The 9661-nt window shown below is 33.8% G+C and overlaps 3 protein-coding genes across 4 annotated transcripts; 2 read left to right on the forward strand and 1 right to left on the reverse strand.

The window, feature by feature from the left end:
• Positions 1 to 2759: 2759 nt before the first annotated feature.
• LOC129570274 (uncharacterized) lies at positions 2760 to 4629 on the forward strand. 2 transcript variants are annotated; one of them, XM_055449818.1, is made up of 6 exons: positions 2760 to 3028; positions 3085 to 3168; positions 3229 to 3414; positions 3476 to 3583; positions 3647 to 4105; positions 4176 to 4629. In XM_055449818.1, the coding sequence occupies exons 1-6, from the start codon at positions 2847 to 2849 to the stop codon at positions 4228 to 4230; spliced, it is 1074 nt and encodes a 357-aa protein (XP_055305793.1). In that variant the 5' UTR covers positions 2760 to 2846; the 3' UTR covers positions 4231 to 4629. The 2 variants fall into 2 exon arrangements, with proteins under 2 accessions (XP_055305793.1, XP_055305794.1); XM_055449819.1 differs by having other exon boundaries at positions 2777 to 3028; positions 4209 to 4629.
• A 47-nt stretch (positions 4630 to 4676) lies between these two features.
• Positions 4677 to 5113, reverse strand: LOC129570275 (vacuolar protein sorting-associated protein 28 homolog; the record flags this gene model as incomplete). Its single annotated transcript, XM_055449820.1, has 1 exon — positions 4677 to 5113. A coding segment is annotated over one exon (357 nt), but the record flags the coding sequence as incomplete, so codon positions are not given.
• Positions 5114 to 5278: 165 nt separating this feature from the next.
• On the forward strand, positions 5279 to 9025 carry LOC129570273 (protein lingerer-like). The gene is made up of 3 exons (XM_055449816.1): positions 5279 to 5801; positions 5951 to 6100; positions 7313 to 9025. Exons 1-3 carry the CDS (start codon positions 5370 to 5372, stop codon positions 7325 to 7327), a joined length of 597 nt encoding a protein of 198 aa, XP_055305791.1. The 5' UTR covers positions 5279 to 5369; the 3' UTR covers positions 7328 to 9025.
• The last annotated feature ends 636 nt before the right edge of the window (positions 9026 to 9661 follow it).

The raw sequence follows: 9661 nt of genomic DNA on the forward strand, positions 1-9661 counted from the left end.
TATAAATTTAGGAAAAAAAGTGCGGATATTTGCCCCACCGTACCCTACCCATACAAACATGCCATATATTTCTATAGAAAATAAGATGTGAACCAAAACCAAAATTCATTTTTCACTAATTACACGTTTCTTTTTTTATTTCCATCGCAGGATTCAAATAATGCCGGCCAAAGACAGCAGGCCAGTAGCCAGGGTAAATCCAGTGCTAAGCAAGGCTATTCTCCATCATACTGGACCGCACAGAACTAAGATTCATCTAAACCTACACAACAAACACACACACACACATAATCGAGAAAAAAATGAAGTAAACAACAAAGTAAAAAATGAGAACAAGATAAACAAAAATTTGCAGAAAATCTTGAATTAATGAGAAAACATTTACTTGATATAGTTTTTTTTTTCGAAATTAAGCTAAAAAAAATTAATAAAAGAAAAATTTACATTGAGTATAATGATGAATGAGATGCAAAAGTTAATAAATAAACAACAAGAATTCAAGATATGAGCTGGACATTTTTTCACAGTAATTATAAATAACAGTTTAACCACAGTACACGAGAAGAAAAATGAAAAATGCTATTGATAATCTAAAAAATAAATAAACAAGAAAAAAAAATTAAATAAAAAAAAAACAATTAATTGAATAAGGTTTAAGTGTGGAAAAGTACATATATGAAAAAGAAAAAAATTATATTATAATAAAAATTATATTATAATAAAAATTGAATTATGAAATTTATTAACAAAAAAAAAACCAACAACAACAACATGATGCAAAATAAAATTGAACAGAAAATGAAATTTAAACAAATAGAATAAAACTACAACCGACAACCTGTTTTGAATATGAGCACATATTGTATGGAGATAGCATACACACCAAAGGGGAGAGACGCCTTTGAATTTGTTTATTTGTCCCCGCGCTGCCCTATTCTCGAAATGATTCGGGCCCACGGCGATGGTCGTCGAAGTTGAACGAGATATATTGGCCACAGCTAAATACACAGAGACACACAGCCACATCCATACACAGAGAGGTACAGAAACAAAGCCGGGATGTTTTATGGCAAACATTACTTATTCGAGAAATGTGTTTTGTTTTTTTTATTATTTCGGTTTCATTTCAAACTTATGTTTTGGATCCCAATTCTGTATATTTCGATAAGTGAAAGTGACAAAATCTAGACAAATTTAATAAAAGAATTTTCTTTTTCTTTTTTTCATAACAACAATTAAATCGAACAAAGAGAAGAAAACAAGAATAAATAGAAACTTGAATTTGCATTTTATTATCCATTTAGTTCACCTTTTTTTTACTCTTCTCAAATTGGTCCATTGATGAGATTGTTATTTGATTTTTTATAGCACAACATAAAATTGTAGAGTTATTCGATTTTTGTGTGTTCATTTTGACCTCATAAAACCCCACCACACCGAGAGATGAGTTCGAGATGTACATGGAATGAATCCGGCGGTGAACTGCTCAGCACCGGCGATATTATACTATCCATTAAGGACGATTCGAATATAAACCAAATGAAAACAATTCGAGACAATTTAACCGATTTTTTTTAGCTAACACAGCAAACAATGAGAAAAATCAATACAATAAAAATGATGTCGAAAATGCATCTAAATCGTTTTTGCATTTTTGATGTATAATCTATTTAGGTGTGCGATTAAGACAATAGGCATAGCCTATGCACGATTTCCTTCCCCCCACGAAACAAACGAACGAACGAACAAAACCGAAAAAATACAATTGATAGTGCTACAATTTACGAGATAATTGTGTACTTCACATACATATATCCTAAACATTTATTAAAAAACAGGACGGAAAAAATGAAACAACAAATACAAAGCAGTAATAATGACAAGAATCAAATATTTCGATCGTAGAATAATTATAAAAAAATTTATTAAATATTTTAAGTCGCCTTTTTGTTCATATTGATGCATTTAACAATCCAATTTTGAAATGATACGATGTGTGAGTAGAAAGTCAATGAAAAGTTGGAAAAAATAAGAGGAGAACAGATCGACACATGTTAAACAGATTAAATGACGAACTCTGTTTTCTTCTCTCGTATGATAAGAATGATGCCTCACACGGCTAAGGTAATGTATATTGAGCAGCAATATAATCATCCATTGTCAACTGTTTGTCGTTGATTGATGTAAAATACGTTTGAAGAAATAAGAACTTGACAAATGCCTTGGAATTTGCGAGGATCAACAAATTGCTGTAACCCACCTTTTGTAAAAATCACTCATTTATAGCAATGCCTCCTATCGATGGATTCGGTATCTGTAATCGTACATAAGTCATCCTTTTCTATGGTATTTCCCAATCGCTACGTACGCTGCGATTGTGTGCGTGCGTGTGCAACTGTGTATAAGTCACATAACAAGCGAGAGCGAGTTCACCTTATGTTTGTGTGTGTGATATCATTGTGTTTGGTCATGGCATATTCTTTGCTGGTGTTACCTTTGTCGTCTTTGTTCATAATGGGATGTAATTGTCTTCGTTTTAAATTTTTTTATTATAATGTTTGTCAGATTTTGTGAGCTGGCTCTTCAATTGTGAATAATCTAATTGAATTTTCAAACATTTCTCAAAAATCAACATTTGAATTCAATAATTCAGAAATTTTTTACCAATAGATTTCATTTTACAAACAATCCGTAACTTCTTTTTAACTTACATTATTGCATCGGGTACACCGAAAATTCTTCTGTCAACCAAATCATCTGACAGCCCAATAGCGTCTTTAATATTACACTTGTTTTGTGTTAAAGTGGGAGAAAAAATATTTCAAGCGCACAAATTTTATTGAACAATGTCTTCGACTCCGTCCAATTCCGGGAGTGAAACCCTGGACACATCTTCAACCCAGCGAACTCCAAAGAAAAAGCAAGGAAATTTGCCAGCTTCAGGTGATTCGCCCATCTCAAATTCTTCATCTGACTTGAGCCGCAAAATTGCCGATTTTAATGGAGAAATCTTTGTTGAAATTGCGGAGTAAGTATGAACAAACGATTCGATTAGATTTATTTGATATCTTTGATATCTTTTAGCCCCGGAAAACAACCAAATTTGGACAAATTAATACGCTTCTTAAATGCGATGGATTCTACGGTTGGAACATTGGAAAAAATTCGGTAAAATTTGTATATTTTGAAATGCAAAATGTTCATTTTTCATTTTGATTTTTTTTTCAGTCTTTCGATTGAGAAGACGAAAGATTTAGGCGAAAAATTGGAGAATACGGAACCGATTGAGAACTTAGGCAGCATGACATGGACTCCAAGGAAAAATAAAACAAAAACATCTTCCAGTTCCGTCGCCATTTACGATCTCCTTGTTAGCGTTGGGTATTATTTTGGTGTCGCACGATACGAAGTCCTGTATGTCGTACAAAATCGTTCGATTCAATTCAACTGTCTCAAAAATATATATTTCTTTCAGTCGAGCTATCAAGGCAATTCATGGGCCGATTAGTCCAGCGAAAAGAGATAGATTGAATCGTTTGTCAACATTGACCATTCTCCATTTGAACGAAATGAACAACAAACGGTATGTTTCGACATGGAATTTTCGGTAGCAATGATACAATTTTTTTTATTTTTCTTTTGATAGAGGTGGCATTCTGGGGGCAATAGCAAAAATCAACCAAAATTACCAACCACGACCAAATTTACTCCTATCGGACTGTGAACATTGTCCCAATTGTATTCGACTATCGAAATCTGAAAATGAGCTTGTTGGATGGTATCGTACACATGGACCAAGAGGAGTGAAATATTTTTTGGACAAGCCTCCTTCCACATCCACATCTGGAGATAGCGCAAACACAAATCCAAATGCGAGCATGCATCAGCTGTTGGATATGCCGCCAGGAGGTCACAACGATCCAAATCACATCAACACACAACAACAAAACAGTTCCCAGTATTTGTCGTTTCCACATGGTACCCATGTCACGACACAGGTGGATCTGAACCAAATGCAATCTAGTGTCAGTAATTCAAGTGGTGTAACGAATGCACCATGTATGTCGGCATCGGAAGGAAACAACAGCTCAATGGATGATGTCAGGTAAAATGTCATTTCGATTGTTGTTTTTTTTTCGTTCGTTCTTTTTTTGTAAAGTGTTTTTGTTCCACAGTGATTCTTCGTTCGTTCAATCCAATGCATACAGCTCGGGTTATGGCGGATATTGATCAAACCCAAGCAAATGCTCATCAAAATAACCAGCGTATGCTGCAACGGGCGTCAGATCATACAACGATAAAAATAACAGCAGAAAATAAGACAAGTGAAAAAAAGGATAGTTTGATAATATCCTTTCTTGATCTTTCGTTTCATCCATTTAAATATACTCAGTCGACCATCTTTGTATAGTTGGGTTTGTGTCACTGTTCATAGAAATCATTATTCACATTATTCACATTTGACTTGACTGTGATGCGGGTGTTTTGAATTATTATTGCTAAATTACGAATTCCTGATCAAAACAAAAGACTTGCAAATAGAAAATATCAATTCCAATGTAAACATAATGACAATAAAATGTATAGTAGTAAATTTTGGCGTGAATAAAGAAAATATGTGTTAGGAAATATTTTTTTTGTTAATTTATTCAGTAGAAAATAGAATAATTGCAGTTGTGAATCGTGGCTTGCCAAAAAAGAAAAGAAATAAATGTTTCCGCTTGCGAATATGATAGTGAACATTTTCTTAAAAAATCTATGTACTGTGAAGAAGATTATTGAATGCGGCATAGGCAGTTTCGAGGTCGAACAACATTTGCCGAACTTGTGATTCGCTGAGCTCATCAGACGCTTGCATCGCGTTCAGTGTGTTAAGCCAGTTGGTAACCTTTTCCTTGCCTTCAAATCCAGATGGAATCAATGATAAGCGATTCATTGTGTCGACCAAGTCACGCAGTTCCGGATGCAATTCGTCCATGGCTTTGATTTCTAAACGCAATTTATCCATCAGCGTAATAAACAGCGACACAATATCGGCAATGCATTTGCTGGTATTGCCTTTGTCGTCTTTGATCGTAATCGGGCGATCTTCTTTGATGCGCTCCAATGAGAGTATTTGACGTGTGCGCCAGCGTATTTAAATAGGTGTAGTTGTTTAATGCGTATTTTCTTTTTTCTCGTATCTTTTTTTATTTCTACGCACTTTTATCTCGCGATGTTTATCAATCATCGTCACTGTTGTTGTTGTCGTCGTCGTCATCGTCCATACACAGCCTGCCGGATATTACGATATCAATTATCAGACACCCACCAGTCTTGGTGCTTCTGGCATACGTGATGGCAACTTGGGCTCCGTAGCTTATTCCACAATGTCCGATGGCCGATTCGCTCGAACCGATGATAATTCGAGTCCAGTCAGCAATGTTCCTAGTACAATGTCACAGCAAACTGGTTCCGGTGGTCCAATGCTAAATCTTCCGTATGCCTATTTCTATGTTGCAAACATGATGCCTGGAAGCTTTCAGTATGATACACCTGCACTATACCCGCAACAATTAGCCACGAATGCATCGTCGAATGCACAATTCGCCAAACCATCGTACAACAGTGCGTACGGTTCGTCTGGCTACGATGCGCTCGGTCAACCAACACAAGACTACAATAAGACTGCTTATCAAGGTAGCGGTACCCAGCAATCGAAGGGGCAAAATGTATCAAATCAGCCACCAAGTGGCACTGGAACAGACATTTCGTCATCGATGTACGGTAACAAAAACCATGCTGCTCTAAGCAAAGTCAATGTGAGTACAATGCATGAGTCACCGTTCATTTTGGGTTTTTTTCCCTTCAAATTGAACATTACACCTCTTAAATAATTCCTACCTCGACTTACCTCATCCCAACCCAAATTTCATACTCAACTAATGCCATATTTGTTGTTTGCTTCTAGTCTTACGAAAAAAGGTCGTTCCATAGTAATACACCTCCGCCGTTTGGACAAACCGCCGGAGCCACATCTCAATACGGTGCACAACAACTTTACATTCAAGCTATGCCAGCTGCTCTGCATAACATGAACATGCATCAACAAATTCATCACGTAAGCCATTGCCAATTCTAATGTACTCTCGATCTCGAAGAGAAACCATAATCTCTGTTATAACTCATAGCCATAAGATTCTCTCCGGTCTTTTAGTTTCATTCATAAATTAAATTCGTTTTTTTTGTTTTAATTTTTTTTTTTTTTTGATTTGAAATTATTATTTTGATTAATTGCTGATATTTCGAATTAATGAATATCACTGTGAAATCGAAATTCAAGTTAGAATCACAATGAACTGAATCTAGCACACACACACAAAGAAAAAACCATATAAGAGAACCGAGTATTCATCGAGATCAATTTTGTTGAGCAGAGTTGAAAATGCAAACAATGTTCGCGATTATTGATTTTTCCACAAAAAGATTTGTTGGAATAAGTGCAAAAGGGAGATCTCATACAGCATTATATGAATTTTTGTGAATGACAAACGTGTTAATTATGAGCATATTTTTTTTTGTGATGAAAATTATCAAATTGTAGCGTAGATCGTTTCGTCCATTGATCAGATTTTGACTTGTTCGAATTTTTGATTTTCTTTACCTGTGAACGAATTTATCTCATGTAGAGTAGCATTTTACTTTTTAACCACGTTTTTTCCTGTTCTTATGCATTTTTGCAAAATAATTGAAATTCCAATTTGCATGTGAATTAATGCTTAATCAAATATTACATTTTTTTTCGGACAATTTATTTCCAAACATCGATTTTAGTTTGTTAATTGGTGAAGGTGTTCATTATATTTCGTGGAAGAGAAACATTCTGACTTAAAGTTGTTGTAATATTTTTCGATCTTCGGAAATGCGTTTTTTTTATCAGTCAAAATGTACTATCATGAAGGATCAGGATTTCTTTGTCGCTATGCGCGTGTACAAGCACATATATTTACAAGACACGACGAATTTTCTATTTGTCTGCATCACTCTCGTTGGCTTGTGAGACAGGCTGTCGATGTTTTGATGCCAATTGAACAAAGAAAAATTTCGTGTTCGTGTCGTAGTCCCTTTTTCGTTTACTCTTCGTGATTTTAATTTTTCGATTCGATCACACATCTCACACCACCCGTTTTTTTGCCTATTAATTTTTCTTTTTTTTTCTCGTTACTTTAAGTTGCTAATTTCATTCAACCAAATCCCCTCTCCGGATATTTGATATATTTTCAAATGAGTAATCAAAACGTATTATTTTTACTTTTTTTTATTGTTTTTTTAGGATTATTTCTTTTAAAACGACAACTGATAAATTTATTCACTTAAAATTAATGCAATAGATTTAATTCCTCGAATTTTTCGACACACACACACGTACCTCTTTTGTTTCATTTTTGTTTTGTTTTTTCTCGAAGAAAAAGAGCATTAAAAATCAATAATTTATGAATGAAGAATACTAGCAAGCAGATAAAATCCAAAAATAAATTAAAAACAGAGAAGAAGAAACAAAAAATTGAATAAAATAATGTGTCGCAGACCAAGCAACGAAACGAAGCTACCAAATAAATCGGCGATGCGAAAGTGCCTCCGAAAACAGCCGTGTTCAGGCGTTTGCAAATATTGAAACTTGTTTAATGAAACCGAATGAGAAAGAAAACACACACAGAGTGAAACATTGAGATTGTAAATTTTGTCGGAAAATAAGTGTTTTTTTTTTGGGAAAACAAATAAGTACCTATCATTTATACCAAATCGGTGCATTTAAATGCATGAAGCAAAATCGCCGAAGATACAAAATGGACCGAAATAAAGGAATTCTGTAAAAAAAAAACAACGAAAAATTATCCGAAGAAAATCACACACACACACACAAATACACACAAGACACACATTGAATTCATTTCAGCTCAATCGAATATAGACGATATGTAATTTAAGCATTGCAAATTAATTTTACGTTTATAAAACGATAGACGAAAAAAAGCAAGTAACAAACGATGTTGTTGATCTTTGGGAGCTGAAGTAATACGTACATACCATATACACAGACAAACACACACATACTGAGACACAATTATAAACGACCAAATCAAAAGAAGAAAAAAAGAATTCAAATAAAAATGCTTTGCATTGAAAAGTAAATGAGAAAGCATTCGAGCCAATCAAGTGTAATGTTATTCACCCAAAGCAGGGATTTTCTTTTTTTGTTGTTTCTCTTAGTCGTTGTTGTTTCTATATTCGCCTGAAATGGTTCGTTTAGCGCGGGGACATTGAATTATATAAGCAAACTTAGTTTATTGTTTGAAATTGCCTATTGACAGTGCATGACACACATACAAACAATGGTAATCGAGATGGTTCTCTACTTGTTCTTAATCCGTTTTTTTATTTGATTTTTTTTCTGTATTTCGTATCTGGTCACATTATTTACTCTATTTCCTATTTAAATATTGTGCTTAAACCTATTTGATATGCAATAGTTAGCTGTAACTTGAAATTTAGACGTAGTGTTTTTTTTCCTTGCGACTGGTTACTACGCACTATCAATTTTTTGTTATTTAAAGCAAAACCAATTTACTCTTATCTATAGACCACTTAAATCTTTGTTTCTCTTTTTTTCAATTTTGTTCGTTTTGAATTTGCACCTAATGTTCACTTTTACCTCTGCTTAAGTAGGACGATGATTCTCTTCTTCTTCTTTTTTTGTTGTTGTTATTCAATAGAAATACGAAGAAAACTTACATAAATAAAATGTTTTTGAATGTACTGTCAACTGTTAAGCTTAAAGTGATTTAGAGCGAGAGTGGGAGAAAGAAATAGAAAAAATATTTAGAAACCGTTCGAAAAACAACCACATACAAGTTTCAAATTACGAATAAGGAAACCAAACAAAAACAAGCAAATCTAGAAATAATGTTTATGTTCAAATTCAGAATGAAAAATGTCATACAATTCAGAAGAACCGAACAAAAAAAAACTTTATTTTGCATGCAAATGTTTATTGTTTTTGGTTTACATTTTTTTTGTTCATCCTTAGATGGACGGCCGCGTCTATAACTCAACAAAAAGGGTAAGTTCTTTGGTTTTTTATTTTCTTTTTATTTTTGTTGGTTTTTCGTTAAATTTTCCGTTCATTATAATTTTATCATTTTTCCATGCATTTCCTTATTTTCGTGTATTTAGAAACTTTTTTGCATGATTTTTTCTTCCTTCTCACTAATTGTTATTATTGGAAAGAGCAACAGTTCATTGCTCTTACTTGTTCTTGAATGTTCTTCTTATATCCCGGAATTTAGACTGTTTCTCTCAATCCATATGTAGAATTTGTTCTTTTATTATTATTATCGAATCGTCTATCGTTCAGCGTTTCAAACACTATTGCTTTGCATATACTTTTCCCCCTCCCCATTAACCTGCTTTGCTAATTAATCACATTTAATTTAGGACATTAACACTTTTGTTCGACAAACACACCAAAACCAGTATTCTGTGTTTGAATAACATTACATCGTATTTTGCTGTATGTGTAGTTCTCATGAGTTTTCCTTGTGAAAATACGAACATGTAATGCAAATCATGACGTTTATCTCGTTCTTCGTAAACCTTTGTTCATGTCTAAATATACATGTAT

Source organism: Sitodiplosis mosellana, unplaced genomic scaffold, assembly GCF_009176505.1.
Source record: "Sitodiplosis mosellana isolate CC-2019 unplaced genomic scaffold, AAFC_SMos_1.0 Smas_scaffold_51, whole genome shotgun sequence".
Taxonomy (NCBI): domain Eukaryota; kingdom Metazoa; phylum Arthropoda; class Insecta; order Diptera; family Cecidomyiidae; genus Sitodiplosis; species Sitodiplosis mosellana.

Coding starts and splice junctions, on each gene's coding strand:
- LOC129570274 (XM_055449818.1), top strand. CDS start 2,847: ATGTCTTCGACTCCGTCCAATTCCGGGAGTGAAACCCTGGACACATCT. Junction 3,169..3,228: donor GGAACATTGGAAAAAATTCG/GTAAAATTTGTA, acceptor TTTTTTTTTCAG/TCTTTCGATTGAGAAGACGA. Junction 3,415..3,475: donor GTCGCACGATACGAAGTCCT/GTATGTCGTACA, acceptor TATTTCTTTCAG/TCGAGCTATCAAGGCAATTC.
- LOC129570273 (XM_055449816.1), top strand. CDS start 5,370: ATGTCCGATGGCCGATTCGCTCGAACCGATGATAATTCGAGTCCAGTC. Junction 5,802..5,950: donor CTGCTCTAAGCAAAGTCAAT/GTGAGTACAATG, acceptor GTTTGCTTCTAG/TCTTACGAAAAAAGGTCGTT.